The sequence below is a fragment of the Dermacentor andersoni genome, chromosome 11 (genome assembly GCF_023375885.2).
Source record: "Dermacentor andersoni chromosome 11, qqDerAnde1_hic_scaffold, whole genome shotgun sequence".
NCBI classification, from domain to species: Eukaryota; Metazoa; Arthropoda; class Arachnida; order Ixodida; family Ixodidae; genus Dermacentor; species Dermacentor andersoni.
In genome coordinates, this window is record NC_092824.1 from 90,246,569 (window position 1) to 90,269,339 (window position 22,771).

The window sequence follows — 22,771 nt, forward strand, 5'->3', positions numbered from 1 at the left end:
ATGCGTGCGATTAGTGTGTTATGCATGCTGTCGTTCGTGCCCGTTGACCGCGCCGAGCGGCTGTAACCGCTGTTACGAGCAATTTGTAGAGTTTTTTTCTTTTAAGGATGAAAACTACCGGCACCCTGTACCCTGCATGATTTTAAAGTTCTAAATCCACTAGGTCGCCGTGTTAGCTTTGCTGCTTCCGTGCTGTGTTCGCGCAGGCACTCGTTCGCATTTTGTGTAAGTTCCCGTAGCTTTAATTTCTGCCGCCGGTTTCCCATTTGTACCTTGCACGCATTCTCTCTGCCCCCCCCCCCCCGGTCTCTTTTACCCGGGAAGATGTTCTCAAGCACGCAGTAGGTGGTCTCAGAATTTGACGTAAATATTTTCAGAACAAAAGTCTCTGCGCGTGCAGGAGTATAATAACGTCGTGCAGTCAGTACCCGCAGCAGACATCTTCCGAAAAACCGAAGCCACAGGGCAACACGACCTTCTACGCATGCGCGAGAGCTCTAGCATGCTTTCGTCACTCTTGCGAATGTTATTACGTAAATAATTGGTACTCGATGTGCATGATCGCCTTCATCCGGAATTTAGTTTATTTTCTTTTTGATGCATGTGCTCATATTCTAAAATACAGCAGAGTATTGTGTTATATCAGGAAATAAACAATGCGTTAAAGTGCCTCATCTTGTCTTGTGCAGATTCTTGCTGAGGATTGGCATTTCGGTGTGACCCATTGACATGGCTAATCCAGAGAAAACAGTGCTTTCCTTTACTTGCTATTGGATCAGCAGACCAGGTGTAGATGGCAAGAAGTACTTACCTGCTCTCCGGAGCTTCTTCACTCAGTATATTGACTTGCCATTAGCATCACTGCACATATCACAGTTGCAGCAAAAATCTGCTGCGGAAGGTATCTATGAAGACACAATACAGCATACAACATGTCAACTTGAATTGAATATGTCCACGAAACTACTCAAAACAGCAAGTGAAACTGTTATCGGTCAGTGGTGCCTCTGTGGATTAACAGATTCTACACTTACTGATATTCTTCAGTGGCTGGAGCCTGATCGGTCTTGTGATTTCTGGAATGACTTCATTCCACAAGAAGATGTGTCAGTAGAATCTATTGCATTTGGAGCATACATTGGCTTTTGTACCTTTGCTGAAGTACATAATATTGCCAGAAATACAGAGGATGGTGGCTTGACAGTGGATTGCACATTTAAGCACGACCAGAAACTTTTGCACATCTACCTCACACTTCAGCACAAATGTGGGAAGCTTATAACCATAAACAGACTTCTCATGAAGTACGATGACATCTACCGGGTGGTCGTCAATGCAGCAGTAGAGACTACAGAAGTCTTCCTTCATGTGAAGACTTTTCCTCTGATTCATAAGCAAGTACAACTTAGCCTGGAAGACATCTTGCTCTCACAGAGTGGTACGCCATGTAACAACTGCGACCGAATGAAGTTTGAAAGGACATTGAGCATTGGATGCTCCTGCGTTTCTTACTTGCATAGCGCCGACCTCGCTGGGTGTTCCGTTGTGAAGCTGTGTATGGTCGATGACCTTAAAGTTAGACGAGCAATTGGCCGTCTTGGTCAGCGTTGCAGGAAAGATGTGAAGTTTGTGTATGCCCCTGTCAGAACAGAAAGCATTGTAGATTGCATTGAAAGTGCAAAGCTCAAGGTCATGACCACAATGGCACCCCATTTGCAATTTCCATGTCGGTATGCACTGAATGCACTCCTGCAGAAGAGCGCTGATGTGCTAGCGCAGATGATATTGCAGCGAGAAGATGATTTTAATGCGTTGCTCACATTCATGCAGAAGTGTGCAAGGGCCAATGAGAAAGCTCTTGAGCAGGCCTTTTTCGCTCTTTATCTCTCCATTGAAAATGGCAGTGTCTTCACACTTCAGACAGCACTTCCAGCTCTTTTCGTGAAGTTCCACACAAGCTATGTGCCACTAGAGATACCGGCCAACTGCTGTTGGGTACGGCGTATGATTGCTACCCCATCAAATTTTTTGCTTCTTCCTCCCGAAGCGCATTGCCAGAACAGGGTGCTTCGCAGTTTCGATCCTGAGTACGCTCTGCGGGTCACGTTTCGTGACGACAATCTTGATTACCTCTCGCACACACTCATGTTCAGCCAAAGCATGGATGAAATCCTTGAAGCCACTGTGGCATCTCTCCTTCGAAAAGGTGTCTGCATTGCAGGCCGGCATTACCAGTACCTTGGAAGCTCTGCCAGCCAGCTTCGTGACCATGGCGTATGGCTATACACAAAGGTGAGCCATTTGCATTCCCGATGCTTGGATTTCTTTCACCTCATTAGAATGTCTCGAGAAACATTACACAAAAAGCATACAGCGCACATATCGCTGATTCTCAAACCTTTAGCTGTCACTGGACCCCTTGATTCTCTGACAGGTCATTCAGGGATTCACTTGACCATGTTTCTTTCTCAAAAACACATAAAAAAATACATTTTTGGCTGAATAAATCTAAATGTGAAATTATGGGGAATGCTTTAGTATACTGTTGCCCCAACAGCATACTAAAATTATTCCACATAGTTTCATCTGTTTTATACTATATGAAAACTGCGCTGCAACTGAAGCATGTTGCGACATGTGTACCAACTACGACAGGTACCCCACACTTGGCATTTTGGCAGTGACGACAGAGTGCTTGTTACATTGCCTGAAATAGCAAGTGCCTGTTGCTGGATTGATGCTACACCAAAAATTTAATATTCCAAAGCTGCACTTTGAGTGGTGTTTCACAAATGGTCAATGCTGTCCGATCAATAAGAAAGAGGACATTCTGTATCAAAAAGAAAGAAGGTCACATTAAGTTCCACGAATGATAGTTAAGGCCCCAGGTTCAGTTCAATATTAACTCTGTTTATTGCACTTGATTCAATCTGATCTGAATCAAAGTGAAAAATTCAGCTTCACATGAGTAGATCGTAGTGAATACTTTTCCAGACATTTCACGCTTTTTTGATGGCCAATGTCTCTTGGTGGTACATTTGTTGAGCAGCCAATTCAAAACCTTTTTAGTTCTCCTAAAGAGAGAGAATAAATTTTACTATTATACAGCTCCTAGGAAAGTTTTATACAAAATGACTTGTGAAGCTTGTGTGTATATCATTATGGTGTGTCACATAACCAGAAGGGCCATACGCGCTCTTGTAATGTGTTTCTGAAGTGATGAGTTAGTGTTTACTTGTTCATGTGGAGTTCCAAAACAGGGTTCCGGAGAACTTGAGCACATTGCAAGTATTATTGGTCTCTGTGAGCACATAGTATGTCACTACAAGTCACCCTTGCCTCAAGCTTACATTTTGTGGCTCTTAAATTTAATGAATTAATAGAAAGGTCCCTTTTTCCTACCTTGCCTTGTGCACTTGTGTTGCATTTGCAGTGTGAAAAATAGCCACTACAACCAGCTAGAAATATAGCAGCTGAGTCAAAGTAAAATGGATGCTGGCTCCAAACAAATAATAACAAGACATTTCAGCACCTATATGCACCCGTGCAGTTGCTGATATGTCTTCCTATTATTTATGCTTGTGGTCGGCGTCCATTTTATCTTTGAGTATAATTATAATCCTGACCACACGAGTTTTCTTCAAATACTTGACTTCGAATAGCAGCTAACTTCAATGTTGCTTTATGTTTCAAGCCATGCATTAATTTTTCACATATATGAAGCCTGATGTATACTTTGCACTGATGTGTGTGCCATTTTAATCTTTATTTTTTTCTCTGTAACATGCACTGTGTAATTATTTTGTTGATTTAATATGGGTGTTCACTGAGGTCTATGCAAATGGGGGCAGGGGACAATGACAAGCTTTTCGAGCTTTTCAAAGAGTTGGTGGAGGCCTCGTAAGTTGCCACCTCTCGGTGTTCAACCAGCACAACTGTCCTTTTGCTACCATTGCCAAGCACAACATCGCATGGTTTTCCAGTCCCCATTGAATCAAAATTTCAAAACTGTCCACCAAGAACATCTGTCAAATAGATAATAAAGGACAAAAGAAATGTAAAAAATACAAGAAAAACATATTGGCAGGCGTCACAACATCCTGAACAATTTCTGTAATACCTGTTTCTATGAAACAGTTTTGGGGCCCACGAGGTGGATGCTTCATGATATCATGATGCACTGACTCATTTCATTCCTGTGATCGCTGCAGCTGCCGCAGCCACATGTGAGTGTTAGCAAAGCAATACACGGATCTTTTGTTTGCTGTTATTTTTGACATGAGCGATGTCATCATACCTACTCTCATTGCCACACAGCATCAGCAAATTCTGCTGTCTCGTGATGGCACAATAATGCCAGCAACATCACGTCTTTGCCATTTTGATATTAACTACAGTATAAAATACAATCTTGTATGTTTTCCAAAGAAAACAATTTGTCATCCCTGCTTCCCTTAGGACCATACACGCAATCTACTGCGCATGCCAGAAATAGCTTGTGTAAAAGGTGTTCTCCCTGATATCTATAAAAGAGCAGAACATAAAGTGCGTATATAATTACTGTTGCTATTCATTTCGTTTTGTGATCTAAGCACCTGTACGAGTGCAAAGACGAGAACATACATGTGTGATTTATTTTTAATTAACGAGTCTATGCCTTCTTCTACTATGACCTTCCCTCATCAAATTATTTTTCATCGACTATTTTGGTGTATATTGTGCTGCCCGACCTTCACGCTTACCAAGTGTTGTCTTTTCACATGCGAGTCACATATAAAATAGTTTTACAACTTCAAAAGTAAGCATCGGTGCTCTTTCACATTCAGCATGATTGCCTCACCGTAGCTGTTCCTTCTCTTACACCAAGGATGGAAACGGCACGTCGGCTCAAGACATCAGAGCTTGGATAGGCGACGTGCACCAGATCCCAAACGTGGGCTACAAGATGGCTCGCATGGGCCAATGCTTCTCGTCCACAGAGGAGACGGTCCGTGTCCCTCTGGACAGCGGGGCAAAGCAGGACGTGCCAGACATCGTGGGCGGCAAGCATCCACAGTCGGGGAACCCTTACATTTTCTCCGACGGCATTGGCATGATCTCAAGATCACTTATGGCAAAGGTCTGTTTCTGGGCACAACACGTATTGTCTTTGGCCAAACGTTTAACGTTTGTCAAGGGTTTTTCCCTTTCACTGTTGATGCACTTATATGCTCAGCGTTACGCATATTCTGGAGAGAGATCTGGTTAGCGATAAAGGGCAAAGTTATATTTTCCCGAACAGCGTGATATTTTTTGCCCTAAAAAGCTAAGCAAATCAAAAAAAATATTAATAATGAACTAGGCATAAACAATTGCTACCTTACTACAACCAAACCACCATTAGTGCTTCTTTTGTTTACAATGCCTGCACTTATAGCGTCTGTATCACATGATTCAGCCAGATCTGTTAAACCATTATTTACTTCCAAAAGCGATTAGTTAATAGCAATTGAAGCTGGTTGTAACAAAGTTGCATCTGGCACAAGGATTCTTTTGTTATATCCAATACTATTAATTATGAGCACATATTTGCTGATATTGGTAAGAAAAATATTAGACTTACTTTGTTATATTCATTGATTGGTTAATGAAGGTAGACAATATAAAAATATAAACTTGATTTAACAAACACAAAAATAACGAATTATTGTATATATTGAAGTAATTCGACTTTGATATGTATCGATATTGGCAGGTGATGTACATATGCTTATAACGAAAATTTGATGCAACCAAGGTATTTTCATCTCGAGTCCGATGTCATTATAGTTATGTTTGTCTGTATTTGGATAGAGTCAGCTTGGGACTAGTTTATTGATAAACAAGAATTACATTGCATTTTAATAGAATTAAAGGTACAACTTGAGTTATTTTTGAGCACCTTTCTTGAACAGAAATAGCCCAAACTAGCAAATATGCTTTAAAATCTGCGATGTCTTGCTATCATACTGACACTGTGGTTCTAGCACAATATCTTTCCTGTTAGCACCAAAGTTTTCCTGCCGAATACTGTTAAACCTTGTTGTAACAAATGTGCATCTGGCAAGAAGACCTTCATTATGTTCTATGTTAAATATAAGTGTACATTTGTTAACATGGTGATGTTGGCAATATAAGCATTTGAGATTTACTTTGTCATATCCAATGTTTAATTATATCCATTTTCACTATATTGAGGTTGGACTGTAAAGGCAAATCGAGTCTCGAAAAAAATCTTTTAGCAGGCCAAACTCACTTTGCATTAGGTTCCCTATTGTGTCCCTTCACATGTAGATATGACATGAAGTTGTCCGTAAAATTGTAGAAAAAGCTTTTTGAGCCACCTTGCCTGCTCTTTTGCTCACCCAGCTTATACTATTAGCACAGCCTACTGGGGATTATGCAGGCATGCGAACAGCTGGGCCTGGAAGAGCTCCCATCAGCCATTCAGATCCGCTATGCCGGCTACAAAGGTGTGCTCTGCTTGAATCCAGAACTGTGTGGGGACCAGCTTTTGCTGCGTGAAAGCATGAAGAAGTTCCACTGCTCGACATCAGACAGCCTTGAAATTGTGCAGGTGTCTGCACCACGTGCGTTTCTGTGCCAGCACCGTTTCATCGAATTGGAGCTGAAATTATGAGGTTGTTTCTTGAAAACATAATTAGCATAGACAATACATAGGATGTTGTTGTGGTTAACATAATTATCTTTAATTGCCCATGTAATGTAGCACAGTTTCACTCCTTGAGCAGGATTACCCTAAAAGGTGAACACTATTTGCGCAAGAAATTGAAATGCTTTCGCTTTTCTAGATTTCGCTAAAATTAACTTTCGAACTAATTACTTTATGGCACATACTGCAATATACAGATTACAAGTATAGCCAATGAGTTCACTTCACAAGTCATATCCACTGGAACGAATTCCTAGAATGACACCAGCTTCAAAATATGGGTTCGTGAAGTGTATAAAGAATTGCATTTGTGCACCAGTCATCTTTTACATTTGTGGCACAAAAGGGCATTTTGTTAGAAAAGTTTGTGGAACAACATTGTATTTTTGCTGCAAGGTTGACGGCACTTATCTCAAAACTGGTGCTAGTTTCGACATTCATTCCAAGTGGATGTGCCTTGTGAAATCACTAAGTTCAATTTGTAAATTGAAATACGTGCACAAAGCAATGACGTAGAAAGTTCATTAGTGAAAATTTGTTGATTAGCCAAGTATGTATTTTGATCTCTCATGCAAGTGATGTTTAACTCTTCGAGTAATTCAGCTCAAAGATTATAATTGCACTACCTGCCACAGAGGATCCTGAAAAATTCTTTCATAAAAAAAATAGAGCTGGTGTACGTAGCAGTTTTCAAAACACACGCTGTGCAGTTAGGTTAGGTTAGGTTTGTTTCTCTAGGTTAGGTTAGGTCTGTTTCTCTTTTGAACCACCCTTGCTGCTTTTCGCATCGATCATCAAACTTGTGCACAGGATTGTCCGGCTTCTGTAGCAAGCTCGTTTCTGGCAGGTCCAGTGTACCTCAGTCGGCCCTTGATCACCATCCTGGAGCAGCTTGGAGTTCCGGCTCGCGTGTTCCTGCACCTGCAGCAGAGGATGGTGCTTCGTCTGTGCGATGCCTTTGTCAGTGACGATGACGCCGTGCAGGTGCTTAGCAACCACGTCCGTCCCTCCTACCTGCCACTTGTCAAGTTTTGCAGACAAGGCCTAGTCTTGACCAGGGAACCTTTCATTCGCTCGCTGCTTCTGGCCGTTTACAATAGCGCGATAAGTAAGTGGCTTCTTATCTCTATTTCGATGTCACCGACTTTCAGCAGCCTGGAAAGAAGGCCAGAGTTTGTAATTAGTTGAAGCTGCGAACGAGCACTTCTTGTCTAGGCCATGTAGCCATGTAGGATCGCAAGAACGAAATCTCATGACGAAAGGATGGGTCAGAGCACATGCGTCAGGCATTTTAAAGTAATGGAAGGCAGCCTATCAATATCCTGGAGAACTATATTATCAGTGTTATTGGCAATTCCAATGATAAAGGAGTACGCATTTCAAAAGTTACCACAAGCCATAGATGGGCCAGAGTCATGTCGTGAGAGATCGGATGAAACACAAACCTTCTTTGCAAGTGCCCTCACTTCAGCGAGCAAAGAGCAGTGCTGTCATCCAAGCTGGATGAGCTGGACAGGCACCTACTGACAGCAACCAAAATGTTTGGACACTGGCCCACACGAACATCAGCGTGAGCTGCTGTGAAGGCACTGCTGCGTCTCCTGGGAGACACCAGATTGTGTGACAAGTTGTGACTGCACTGTGCAGCTTTTTATGTCTCAGTGAGACATAGACATTGTTTACGACTATGTAACGCCTTTGCAGACTGTGTGACAGCTGCCACATAGACATGTTCTACACTGTTTGTTCTTTCCTTCTGTTTCTTTCTTTTCTGTGCTATTTTATTTTTATACTTCTCTTTCCCTTCCCCAGTATAGGGAAGCCAACTGGAGATATCCTCTGGTTAACATCCCTGTCTTTCCTTTACTTTTATCTCTCTCTGTAACATATATATATACATATATACATATAATCAATGTATTCCACCTGTACTTATCTATGGGATAGAAAGTTGGAAAATAAAAAAAAATGCTATATGAAAGTATTTAAAGAAAAAAAAACTATGAACCACATAGTGAGCCGTGGGATGAGCTGTAACATTCTCACTGTGAATTACAGATGAAAAATCGGTAGCTGACATTGTAGTTGAGATCAAGGTGACACATTGGGCAGGTCATTTAACACATAAAGCCGATAATCGATAGTATGTTCAAATAACAGAAATATTGTTAAAGGTTGAGAAATGAACTCAGAGAGGGCAGAGAATTAGGAGGAGGCATTGTAAGATTCTTTTCACACTCAGAATCAAATTGGCTTACAAAAACACAGCAGTAAATGGAGATTATTGGCTCAGGTCATCGTTCTGCAACAAACATAAATAGGCTGATGTGATAATGACAGCTCTAAAGAAAAGCCATGCACTTCTCCATCTGACTGCTGCATGCAGGTTCTCCCAAAACGAATACAAAATCACCACAAGAACTGCAATTTCTCAAGTAGTATGCAGAAACATTTAGTAGCACTCACTCTTGTCTGTTTTGTATTTATGTTTGTTACTGCTACCTCTACTTCAACAAAAGGAAACACACATAGTGACCTCCATGCTGGTGTAGGCAGTGAGTATCAGTCTCAAGTTCCAGCATCAGTGGTGCAAGTAGTGATGAAAGATACTGTCATGGTCATGCCAAGACTTTTGCAGTATATATGGATCAAATATAAACGAGATTTTCATTTTCTAATTTTGTATTTGTAGTTAGAAATAAGTCAAGTATACATTATTTTTCTACATAACATCCACATTTAGAAATGCATTTTCCCAGCAGATCGATAGCTTTTTGATACAGTCATCTTAAAAAGAAGTGGGTTGTGTCAGCAGCCAGTTGCGCACATATTTCTCCGTTGCATCCTCGTCATTGAATCATTGGCCTCCTGGAGCTTCTTTGGGTGGACCAGCAAAGAGATTCAGATTCAGAAGGCAACAAGTCAGGGCTACATGGAGGGTGCTGCAGCAGTGTCCAACCTGTTTTCCTTAATTTTGCACCTGTGACAGCTGCTAACATGGAGAAGAATTACATTAATGTATTGGCTTGTGACGCTTTTTGTGGGATTAAGTGATTTTAACCTCACTCTAAATCTTACATGCAGCGTTGATGCTGCAAAAATCGTGCTAGACATCAACGTACAAAATGCTAAACTGGTCGCAAAAAAGATTTGCAAGCACTTTGCCAAATGGCAGCCAAGTCTTGCTTGTGAGTGGGCGATGCTCATGGTCCTTGTTTTCAACCCCTTCGTGGCCTTCCATGAATACCTTGTGCCAGGCAACACAAGCGGTCTGTGCTGTCAATTTGTGTAATGTTTGGTCAGTTGTACGCCTTCACAAGCAAGAAACATTATGATAACACATTATGCAATCGATGGGCATACCTTCGTCTGCGACATTGTATGACGCACTACTGAAGGAATTTTAACGAAACCAGCCGTCTACTCACGTGACTCCTAGCTCATCTACCTAACACACCCTCAAGCAGCAGCGAGTGCCAATTGATAGAACACACTCTACTAGAAAGGTCTTGTTTATAGTTGATCCACCCTAGTAGATGGACTGCCCCATGTGTAGCTTACATGCACCTTCTTACTCTGCTCTTGGAGAATATATCTCGTGCCTTGCAGTGTAAGCATGTACAGTGCAAGCAGGTGGGGACAGGTAAGCAACAAGACAGGACGAACTGCCGTGTTGCACTCTGTCCTGTCTCTTTACTTTCTATGTGTACCAGCAATGTCACGCCAACTAGATGCAAGAAATGTGTTAGCCTTACAGTATTCCTAGAATTTTGCAAGCTCAGATGGCTCTCCCTGTCGGACCATAGAACAACTGCTTGCTTTTGCTTTTCTTGCATAAATTAAATTCATTGCATGGTGCACGAACAAGATATGCATGATAATTGTGAAAAACTATAAGTGAGTAGTTCTGCAACAAATTCTCATGCTGAAATGTCTGCACAATGCCTATTTTATAGGGATCAAATTGAAATCTTTGCACACAGTGCAGTGGAAGGCAGCGTGATGAAGTGATTATTATCATTGCATTATGGAAAAGGAGCACTCAGAGAACTGAGCATAATGCACACAGTGTATGTAGGTGTGCACGGGAAAAAAATTGCCACCAGCATTTCCCAGTGGTTCTAAGGTGCATACTTTGCAAGCTGCTGTTAGAGGGCCATTCTAAGCACTAATGGAATGTTTATTATAACACTGAAGTGACCATATGTGATATGAGGTGTATGTACTTTCGAGGGCTATCAGAATTAAAAGATTGCAGCAGAACCCATCTCACAGTGAATGTCGATGTTGACGTGATTAGCATTGAAGCAATATAGCAACACATATATTGCCACATCCAAAACACTTAATGTGCAAGGTGTGTACTGAAGTCAGGCTCCCCTCTCGTGCTTCTCTCTAGACACGCTGCGCCATCTAGCGCCGCCACCACGAAGTCCGCGCGTGGCCTCCGAGATGCGTGGCATGCCGGTGCTTGCGAACACTGAGATGTGTTCGCCTCCTACCCGCATACGATCATAGTACAGTTTGAAAGTGTCGGGCTGCTGTGCTTGAGGAATCCTTGTGACGTGGGTTCCACTTCGCTCAGCACCAGATAAATTTTGAGGTTTTTTAAAAAGAATGTGGCATATACTCATCCTGGTTATTGATGAAGAGTAGGCACATAACCAGTAGCACACACCTAGTTGCGCACACTCAGTGGTCCAAGTTGTCTATTCTGGCTCAGACCTAGTGGCAGATTCCCATTGGAACATACCCAGTGGCCCAAGCTAAGGTGTGAAAGAGGTTAGATACAAACGTACCACAAAGTGGGTAAAATTCCCAAAGAACGCAAATCGCATTAACATTAAATTAACCATCAGCATTATCACGTGGCCGCCCCTCTTCTGGTTTGCTGTTGTTCTAGTTGATATCATCAGTGTTGGGTGCACAGTATTAACTAGACCATATGTGCATGCTGCTACATATTGATAATTTACCACAGAGCAGATGTGGTAACAGAGGAGTTACGAATGGAGTATACTGTATATATTAAAACCATGCATGTATTTGTGAGAAAGTAAACCCTTTCTTCCTTTTTCTTTTATTTGGGGGTTTGCTGCAATGCACATGGCAGTACAAATGAACAAAAGGTGGCGTCAAATAAACCTGCTCTTTATGCAAGCTGTGATTTTGCAGCTAATCTCAAGAGCAAGGGCCAGATAGCAGTACCTGAGGACAGTGGACGCAATATGCTGGGCGTCCTGGACGAAACGGGCACTCTGGAATATGGCCAAGTTTTCGTCCAGTTCACAAGTTTAAAGAGCAGTGACAAAGCTTCAAGGCTCAAGCCTGTCACCAGAGTTGTTACAGGTATCCTCCTTTTCTTTTATCATTATCAATTAAAAGGGAAACATATCCTGTGTTTTCAACCAGTACTAGCATCTTTACATGTAGCAACAGCTGTGACAAAGTAGCAGGTTGAGCTTGTTGATCAGCAATAGTTAAGGTATCGGTGGGAACAAACGTAAGGACAGAATGAAAAGGTTCAAGTAAAGCACACAAGGTCATGTTTGAATTCGGAGGAGTGTTTAACATTTGTGTGGGTGCTTCTTGGTATTGTTCAACACAGTTAAACTCAAAAATGTGTCAAATGAGCCAATTGATGGAAGTAGATTTTATGTGCTGGCATCTTGTAAAACCAAACCTCATTGCAGGCGTGCTACATTTTGTTTTGTTTACCCCTTTCCACTTCATTCTTGTATTTTTTTTAATTTTTATGATGGTATAATAATTAGTTGTTACATATACAAACAACATGCTAAAAGAGTTTTGTTCAGCATAAAAGAATATATTTAACTGAAGGCACACAGTTGGGATACGATCAGTCATACAAGCACCAGCATCCAACAAGTTTCCAACAAGCTCCTACAATCAGAGTAGCCATCTTTCAGATGCATCACATGTTGTTTTGGACACCACGTCACACCATGTGTCTCTTGCTTTAAGTGTTAAAGGAGCTGCAGTTGCAATGTTGGAATGCAAGATGGCGAACTGTGGCCTTTTTTTTTTTTAATGGACAGGCACTGTGTTGGTGACCAAGTGCCCCTGCCTTCACCCGGGTGATGTGCGCAAGTTTGAGGCTGTGGATGTGCCTGCACTGCACCACATCCAGGACTGCATCGTATTTCCGGCCAAAGGACACCGACCACATCCCAACGAAATGGCCGGTGGGTCCTGTTCACTTCGAAATGAGAAATTTATGCGTACTGCTTGGCTTGCCGTCGTCGACACTATTACTGCCACGTGTTTTGTTTTCCTTTGCACCTTTTGTTTCTTGGACTGGCAACAGTTTTGTCTTGTTTCCCTTTGTGTGTACACTCTCAATGTCAGACTACTCGTACATGACTATTGCTGTAACTATGAGCAAGAAGAATGGGGAAATCCAATGGACTCGATTTTCGTAAGTTTCAACCTCATGAAGCCAAGAGACAATGAACCCATGGAAAGCATGGTGCATACATATAGAGTAAATCAACTATATTTTTCTAAATGGAACTGTAGGAATAATTATGAAAAGAGCAATGAAGGGGGCAAAAAGAAAACTTCCTGCAGATGGGAGCCATGATGCATTTGCACAAATTGAAGCATTCCTCTTTATTTATTTTTTGAATTTCTGGCCTCAGAATGCACCTCGTGTTATATTTAGGTATGTGACATAGCAATAATGCAATGTTAAAATTTTTATTTTTTATAATTCTTCAAACTGCAGTTGCCTCATGTAAGATTAGCGATCTGGGAGGTGCCACTGTTCATTTCACACCGTCTTTCTTCTCCTGATTTAGAAGGCTTTTAGTGCTGCGTAAATGTGGTCATGGCATATTAATCGCAACCTTGAGCAAGACATATGGCACTACTGCGCAGGCATGTCAAGCAAACAGTCTCTGAAGTTGTGCGGTGGATCACCATGCAGTCTGCGTTGTCAAGTTATGTTCGTGGTTGCATTATTTGAGTGCAAATACTGTATCTTTATTATGGATGCGATGCTGCTCATTGAGCTACTGTGATGGACCGTAGACTCAGGAAGACAAGCATGGCTCATCAAATTACATCCAATGCATGTACTAGTTACAGAGTTATCACCATGTCTACCAGTTGGTCTCAAATACTTGATGTGAACATGGGCTAGTGTAATAATAATAATAATAATAATAATAATAATAATAATAATAATAATAATAGTGGTGGTGGTGGTGGTGGTGATAATGGTTGCATCACCATTTACTGCATACTGCATACATGACACTGGCAACAAGCAATAAAAGCTGTCAGGTGCACCATTCCATTTGACAACTGTCGATCGTGATACTAGTCACTTTCACTGCTGCTGATTTGCTTGCTGTTGACATGTGTACTCACTACTACGTGACACTATGTTTTGCTGGGTACAAGCTTGCCCGAATTAACAGCTTCGCTTTTGAAGCTCCTCACATTTCACATCCATTCCTATGTGCTATCAAGAGCATGTGACATTATTTGACTTACAAGCATGAAAACTACCACATATACAATAAAAAAGGAAAAGAGCAGATCGCCATTGAAACTGAAATAGTCATGGTTGCTACTGTCACTTAACTACACTAAAACATCGCATAAAAGCTTATGCCAACATTTTAGACCCCCTCCTTGATCTATAGAGATGTTGAACATGTTTGTACATTATGGTGCTTTGGAATACCCTGCCCACTTGTGCGTAATGGCAATTTTGTAGTTTCTGTATCTTCTGGAGCATGTAATCACCTAGCCTATACTTTTACTTCATAGATCTCTTACAAGTCCATAGCTGTGTATTCTACTAATTGTGCTTGAAAAGGTGTGATGTTGGAGTTGTCAAGTTGTTGTTAAGGTGGAGTCGATGAGTGCCAAGGTCACTTGCTGGTTAACTTTTCCTGGCTCTGCTTGTTTCCAGATTAGGTCAGGTTGCACTTGAGGTGGATGTCATTTAGTAGAGCAATTGCACTGGAAACACAGGTAGTGCTGAGTTCTATCTGCGGGACCACGATGCACATTTATTCAACAGTAAAGTAGCATGAAACTATGAGGGCACTCGAAGTGCTTCTCTTTAAGCTTCATGTTACTTCAAGGTAAACATCAATGTACCTTTCTGAAATATTCTTTCAACTAGCAGAAGATTTCAAAAGAACTTTGGTTAAATGTAAGGATACATGTAGAAGTAATCAATAAAGAGGCTCATTGAAATATGTAGGTACCTTTTTTTTTTCTTTTTCCTAGCTTACAGCTTCTATATGTTTTCCAACAATATTGTTTGCAGGTTCAGACCTGGATGGTGATGAGTATGTAGTCATAGTAGAGAAGGATCTGCTCTTTCCACGTGACAATGTCGAGCCCATGGTTTTCAGCGACCATGCATTTAAAGCTGACACACCGCAAGACCTGGTACGTTCACTTTGCTGCTGCTTTGTTGCTTTCAACTTGCAGATGGATCAAAATAGTGCCTGTTTCAGCATTTGCCCAGCCAAAACCGCAATAATCTTGAAGCTGACAGTGCCAGAACAAACATGGCAGCTAATCAAATGCCTTTGCATTTGTTATTGGCAGTTTACATTACTTGATAATTATCTTCTAGCCCCCAAAGGCCTTATCAAATTTGAATTTCAAAATGTAAAGATTCAGAGTCTGAAAGGTCAAATGCCAATACCACTGAGTTCATCACATTTTGTAGCATGATGTAAAGAAGAAAGCATAAATTAGTGCTGTACATTAAGTATATTGTTATGATTACAATGTGATGTGGCTTCTTATACTGACTTGGAAAGCATATTTAGTGCCAGCGAACAAGGACGGAAGGAAGACGACACCACAATGCGCTAACTTCAACAAGCGCATTGAGGTGTCGTCTCCCTTCTGCCCTTGTTCACTGGTGCTAAATATGCTTTCCAAGTCAGTTTACCAACACGCCCAACAAATGGCAATGCTGAAGTTCTTAAACTGGTAATATAATACTGAAACATTTGGTAATAGTCAAACAATAATGGTATTTCTTTATCTGCTTTAGATTCACTTTAATTAGCAAAGTTACCTTAGGTCAGATTAGAGAAAACATCGAATTACTAGAAATAGTATCAGAAACAAGGTAACTACACTCCAGTGGTAATACCAGCCAAGTAAGCCAAGCTGCCAGTGTGCCTTGTTTTCATTGCATTTATGAGACGAAGTGTTTGGTGAAAGTTTCGAAGCTGATGCATGAATAACAGGTCTGGGCTCTAGGGCCCATAGCGGAGCTCTCATGTCATGCTGAGGCTGTGTAGTTCAGTAGAAAGCAAAAGGCTGTCCTTTTTATGCCTCTAGAGCTCTGAGGAACAAATGTTCTACAAACTCCCTGCACATGAGTATGCAGCAATTTCAACTCCTGCACTGTGGTTTTGCAACTTTCGGAAGAGGATGAATTATTGTGCGCCATGAAGTGCTCTAGACTCATCAATGGCAACTGTACCAGTCACTGGGCGCTAGACTGCATTTCATTGCTGTGCTATCTGCCAGAAGCTGTAGCTCTAGCTGCTAGGTTCAAGAACAGTCTAGAGTACATGTTCGTCACCTTATCCTTGCAGGCATCAACCTTCTGCTTTTCTTCTGCAACCTCATGCTTGTCCTAAAATGTGGCATGAAGTAATGTTTGGCAGTCGGTGTGCCAACTGGAATCTGCTGAGGAAGCCAAGATGTATCACTTCAGCAGAGCTGGCGAAACATTAGTTCCAAACCGAATAAAGAGTTTGAAGGGCCTGCAAACCAAAAGAAGCCCTGCGTGCCTGTTAAATGACATACAGTAGAATCTCGATGATATGATCGTGCATTGTACAAATTTTTAAGAAGTCTCGGTCCAAGTCCATTAGCTTATAATATGCTAAGTTTCGAACATTGTGAATTGCCTTTCACGTCTTGGCGGATGATACGAACAACTGAGCTCCCGCATGATCCTCTACTGAGCTGGCCCCAACGCGCTAGTAGAGAGGCTGGCAGAATGGCTGCGCTGATATGCTGGTCACATTCCTGTGGCCAGGGCGACCTATGTCATTCCATCATGACTCACCCATATGCTTAACCCCCACCCCCCTCCCCCTAATAAGATAAAATTGAAAAGGCTTTGCTTTTGCTTAGTGCAGTATCATACAACTTGTTGGCCATTTTCAAGCACCTTGTAAGTTTATCAGAAGATAGCAATCACCCACGACCCATTCATGCCTCATCAGCAAGATTGGTGGCATTTGCTATCATGGGTAGCCTTATCTCTATATACAGTGGAATGTCTATACAATGAATGTCTCCACAACGAAATGACCTGTATAAGGAAGGAATAATTCTGCCCCTGTTCTGTTGTGAGTGACGTGGTGCGTGACCTTTGCAATGAAGTGATCTGTTTAACGAATTATTTTGAAGGCACTAAGCACAAGCACTTTGTTATAAAGGCATTTGACTGTTAGAGGGTGCCCAATGGTGATGATGATTTGTGGCTACTCTCTCTGTAACAGGCGGTTTCACTGTTTGTTACCCAGGTGATGAGAATGACGACGATGAAGAAGTGGTGCTTTTCTCTTTGAAATGGGTGAAACAGAAAAAAAAAGGAGTTTTCTTTGCACACTGGCGTCATTGCTTATATTCATGGTCTGTCACATGGGCTTAAGAAGGCTGCAGAAGCAATAAGCATACAAGTTACGCTTTCTGCATTCAACTGCGTGGCCTCACTGTGCCATCACATTAATATAGGAAAAGGCAAGCAGTTCTTGCTGCGATAAAAATCACAAAAATGATTGCACAGAGTGTAATAGAAATATAGATAATGACGTTCCCTTAATTAACCTGCAAGAAATCTTATGCTGGACAAACTGGAAGGCACATTAATGACAGACTATGCAAGTATCTCAATTTATTTAAAGGAACAACAAGTAGTAATCTGGCTAGCCATTGCAACATGTGTGGTGGTTTGCCAGTGTTTGATTAAGTGTGCATGATGAAGTATGTACTAGCTAAATTTGTTAAGCACACATCAGACATTAGAAGGGAGCAGCATATGTCAGCACACCACCTGTTGCTGTTTTCGTTGAAGAGATTAAGTACCTTGATTCCTAGTTTTGACAAAGTGCACCTTTTTGGCATGTTTTTACTGCACATAGTGCTTTCACAATTGTTTCTTGGATTGTTGTTGCACGTTTACAAATCCTTTTGTTGAGTTTGTTCATTCCTGTTACAGTCCTTACATTTACTGTGTTGTTGGTCTCTTATAAGTTTTACAATGATTAAATCATCACCTCTTTGTCGCATGTGAGCTTGCTCTGATTTTTTTGCTTTCACTGCATTTTCGTGTCAGCCAGCAAAGCAACTTAAATGTAGTGTTGCGCTTTTGTGCTAGCTACATTATAGGCTGCACAACCCTGAATAAGATTCAGTTGATAGTCAGTTTATCCATCATGCTTGTGAACTTGTCTCATCATCTGCATTGTTTGCCATGTCGAATGTAAACCAACTGGCTGAGTTTAGAACCCTTTAGTAGGATAGTTCTCAAACTTACACAAGCTAGCAAATGATAGCACAGTGGTGAAATTCAGTTGCTACTTGTGGATTGTTGCACGATACTGTACAGTAATGAATGAGGGCACTTGAACAGGTGGTGTTCAGAATACAAGGGCTTGGGCAGCTAGTCAGGCTTTAGTTGAAGGTCGGCCTGTAATCGACTGTGTGCTCTTAAAGGGGTTAAAACCCTAGCGGACGGTGGTGATAATAATATGCGCCTAGGTTGTTGAAGTGCTGATGAATAAAAGCAGCCCATGGGAGGTAAAATAATGTTGTACTTGAAATTATTTGGATACAATTATCAAAATAACATGCACTCATGAGCATCTACTGTTGTTTAAGACATTGTTAAAACAGCATGTACATCTGATCAGAAAAATGACAACCAGAGAGAAACCTTTGTGTCTTTGCCACTGCTGTCATTTAAAAATTATTTTGCCAAGTTGACTGAAGCGCAAATTTTCAGTCTTTTTATTGAAGAAGTGCTAGGAGCACCAGAGGCTAATCTCAACGATACCTCCAGTCGAAGTTTTATTTATCCAGACTCCCCAATCTGCCATAATGGTAAGATCTGACAAATAGCTAAACTTCAGCCATGATTTCAGAGAGTGCATGATGTTGCTAGTAGAAGAATTCCACCAGAAATGTATAACAACGTGTAGGAGGACTGTCGATAATATTGATAGACTTTTATAGGCCTGGTAACAAAATAGTTAATGCACGCTTTGCACTGGCTTGTGCCAGTTTATTGTCTGTCTTGTTGATGCTTGTATTTTTCTTTGACAAACCGTATTCAGATCTACTTCATTGCTGCTCCTTTTCTATACTGCCAATCTCCAGGATGAAGAAATGATATCGTTCACATGCAACTACATCAAAAACGACAACATTGGCATCATGTCCAATGCCCACCTTGCCTGGGCTGACCAGCTACCAGATGGGATCTTCTCTCAACGGTGCCTAGCTCTCGCCGACAAAATTGCGACCAGCCTGGATTTTGCCAAAACCGGTATCCCAGCACGTATGGACAAATCTGAGCATGTGTACAGATACCCTGAATTCATGGAGAAGATGGGCAGTAAGGATACTTATAGATCATCAAGAGTCCTTGGACAGCTTTACCGACTCAACAGGGGACTTGTAATTTCAGGCTTCTGCAGCTGTACACAGCGCAGAACACATCACAACATGTTTGAGTACCCCGAGTGGTGGAAGCATAAACAAGTTGCCAGACAGGCTAAGGCTCTCTACACAGAGCTCATGAATCAAATTCTTAACAGGTATGGCATTGCTAGTGAAGCTGAAGTTGTCACAGGTTTGCTGAGCAGCCTTTCACCATGCCACAAGAGCAGGAATCGCAAATATAACATTGAGACTCACGTGCAGAAGCAGTTCCAAGTGCTGGTAGAGAAGGTGCGACAACGTTTCTTCCGTGATGTTGAGTCTGTTGTCCCGGATAGTGCTCTCTCTGGTGCAGAAATGACAGTGGTTCTGCTGCAGATGGCTTCTGCGTGGTACATGGTAACAAGGAACACAGGCAACAATGAGGAAGCTAACTGCCTAGGCTTTCCCTGGTGTATCTCAGATGTTTTGCTGATGCTCTTAAATGCAAACTCCTCAAAAGGGCTAAGCTATCAGATGGCTGGTATTCTGCTGCGAGAAATGAATGAAATGCTGACAAAATGCATGCCCGGCACACGTCCGGCCACTGCTGCACTTGAGGTAGTGCTTACATGGGCTGCCAAAGAGGACCTGCTAAAAATGTCAGGGTCGAATGGCCCTGGGATCTGTCACAAATGCCTGTGTTCACTGTTCAAGAGTTTTGCCAGTTTCTGCATGGCAGTGCCACCATTGTCACCTGGGCACCGGCACAAAGATCTAGAAAGTCATGCAAATTTGTTTGGTTGGCCACCCATAACTGCTGCTGCCTATGTGTTGGCATTCCTGAGGTACCTTGCAAGCGCACCAGTAATCAGCTCATTTTGCCGCCACTGTCAGCAGCTACATTCGCAAGCACACATGGTCACAGTGGCTGCTCTGCGGTGCTACAGCCAACTATTAGTTTGTGGGTCTCCGTGTCACTTGAATCTGTCATCGGGTCATGACTGTCACAAAGCTGTCCAAGTGTTGGAGGAGTACGGGCCAATTAGGGTGCAGGTAAGAGTTTGCTGTTACGCTGTTTGGTGCATGCTTTACTGAAGTTCAAGCGTGAACAGATGATCACAAGACTCAGATACATGTTAGCACTTGCCCTGTTTCCCTGCATTGTGATATATTCCGCATTCACTCAATGTTTTTTGTGAAAGAATGTTCAGGTTACGTTTGAAACACACTTTTGAAATATACTACATAGCTGTCAGAGCTGGTCCTTCATATTGTATTATGGCATGCTAAGTGGTCAGTAGTTTGTAAGATAGTAGTTGAACATTTCAGTGACATTTGTGACTGTTCAACATACATGTATGCATTTGAGGTCTGAAAAGCAATACAAATAGGCATCATAATTATTCTGACACAATCTGATGCCATCGGTATTGCATTGGATTCACAGTCAAGGACTTAAAGGAGAAACCGCACCCACATATATGTAGCAGTGTACGGATGGACAATTGCTGATATAGAACAAAGTCGCAGTTCCACCCGAAAGGCGAACCATTGATAGTGATAGCAAAATATTAGACAGTAGCAAAGTATATGCAATTACATGAAGTAATGATCGTAGATTTAATAGTAATAAAAATTGCAGTGAACATCCACTTGCTAACTGGACAAGCATGGTGTCACGTGCACAGACAGACATGACTGCACATATGCGCTGTGCTTGCGAAATTACTACACATTGCTATTTAGGCTATTTAGCCTCCACCCCCCCACTAAGACCTTTCCCGTCCCCAGTCAAGTGTATGTCCCTGCCGCAAAAAATTTCTCTCTACGGAACTGAAGGCTAAACTTGTTAATGTTGCTCCTCTTTATCCTCTGACACACAGGTGCGAAGTGCCGCATTCTTGCGGCTATTGAACGTGGGCAGCGGTGCTGTTCGCCTGCAGCAGACACTGCAGTGCTTGTCCGGAGCGCAAGCGGTGCGGATCCGCTGCAGCTCGACCTTGTCTGGCGGCCGCCAGTACGCATTCGTGTCGGCCAGGGGCCGCGACTGGCAGCTATGGTTCCTCGAGGAGCTCCTTCTGCAGCCCTGGTTCGAGGACGCCGTCGTCAGCGGAGAGCTAGAGCACTGGTGGCAGCCACGCTGATCTATATACGCTGCTGCAACTCGATGGGTGGCAGCGGCCATATGTATGTTTAGGCACCTTAGTCGGAGTGGTGGTTCTGTTTTGTTCACTTTCTTGCACTAATAAATATCCTTGCTGCGATGCTCTCTCGTTTATTTGCGTACACGCTACTGGCGCGGATAAGCCAATAACACACTTGTGAGAGCGCATGGAGTGCGATAGCCTTCTATGAATGCACAATTTTTTTGAAAAGGACATCCTGAATAATGGAATATGAATAGCAGGATGCGCTTATGGATGGTAACCCTTCAGGTTTGGCTTCTGACAAAGGTGGCGGAGAGCGATGACAGGACAGGTAACCACCACCACTTCCCTATTTGCTAGAAGATTAAAGGTGCGTATACTTGCTTACGTGTGCTAGTTTTCATTATGGTAATATAGCTCATAGACACGAACGATTGGCCAATGGCTGACGCATGTCGTGCACTGGTCTATGGTGTCAGGCAGGATGTAATAGAGTCCACAATCTTAATGCAAGATTGTGGACTGCCTGCTGCGTAAAGCGGAACAATATTTTGGTTCATGGCAGCATTATCTACAGATTGCGAGCCTTTTTCATATGCCGTGTTTAAAACATGCTGCAATGCCCCTTTAAAAATCCCGTTACGGCACAGTCAAGCGGCCAGACTCTGTCCCCTTGCGCTTGCGTTTGCCCTAATACCGGACTCGCGAAACGCTATTGCGTTAGTAATCTTCCGCTGTAAACTGACGGCCACAAACGCGCAAATCCTGGCGCCGATCGGATAGCGGCAGTCCGATGCGCAGCAGCCAGTTCGCTCGTATGCTGCCTTGCAGAGGGACACGATGTCGCAGCTTGACATATTGCCAGTCGCTAGGTTCGCAGTCCACAAGGCAACAAAGTCGAATCATAGTGCTCGCGAAAAGACTGAGACCGACTCTGACCGCGGAGCTCTCGTCAAAATGGAGTACGTTGTAACACAAGCAGACGACACTTGCTGTGTGCCGGAAGTGCTTAAGTGTACTGAAAAATTGTTCTTGTGCATTCTCTTTATGTTACTTTCTTTTCATAAAAGCAAATTAACTAACATTCCAACTATTACGAAGATCATTTGTTTACCATAAAGTTGGAAAAATTATCGATCACGCGCCCTGGTCAGCCAATCGGATAGCTCGCCCCACTGACGTCATATGGGTGATTTCGGTCATATGGGTAGGGGCGGCTTAAAATTCCGCCGAGCAGTGTGCTGCAATCGGCAGCGATGTGCATTTT

General features: G+C 42.4%; 1 protein-coding gene across 1 annotated transcript; it reads left to right on the plus strand.

Moving 5' to 3' along the window:
• The first annotated feature begins 729 nt into the window (after nt 1-729).
• Nucleotides 730-21,622, plus strand: LOC126517527 (uncharacterized). Its single transcript, XM_050167264.3, has 9 exons — nt 730-2,292; nt 4,868-5,119; nt 6,425-6,608; nt 7,539-7,799; nt 11,867-12,040; nt 12,751-12,897; nt 15,000-15,124; nt 19,094-20,410; nt 21,241-21,622. Exons 1-9 carry the CDS (start codon nt 730-732, stop codon nt 21,499-21,501), a joined length of 4,284 nt encoding a protein of 1,427 aa, XP_050023221.1. The 3' UTR covers nt 21,502-21,622.
• The last annotated feature ends 1,149 nt before the right edge of the window (nt 21,623-22,771 follow it).

What these genes read in the sequence shown, in the direction of transcription:
- LOC126517527 (XM_050167264.3), top strand. Translation starts at nt 730, where the DNA reads ATGGCTAATCCAGAGAAAACAGTGCTTTCCTTTACTTGCTATTGGATC. An exon ending in CAAGATCACTTATGGCAAAG is followed by an intron (nt 5,120 to 6,424) that starts GTCTGTTTCTGG and finishes GGGATTATGCAG; the next exon opens with GCATGCGAACAGCTGGGCCT. An exon ending in ACATCCCAACGAAATGGCCG is followed by an intron (nt 12,898 to 14,999) that starts GTGGGTCCTGTT and finishes TATTGTTTGCAG; the next exon opens with GTTCAGACCTGGATGGTGAT.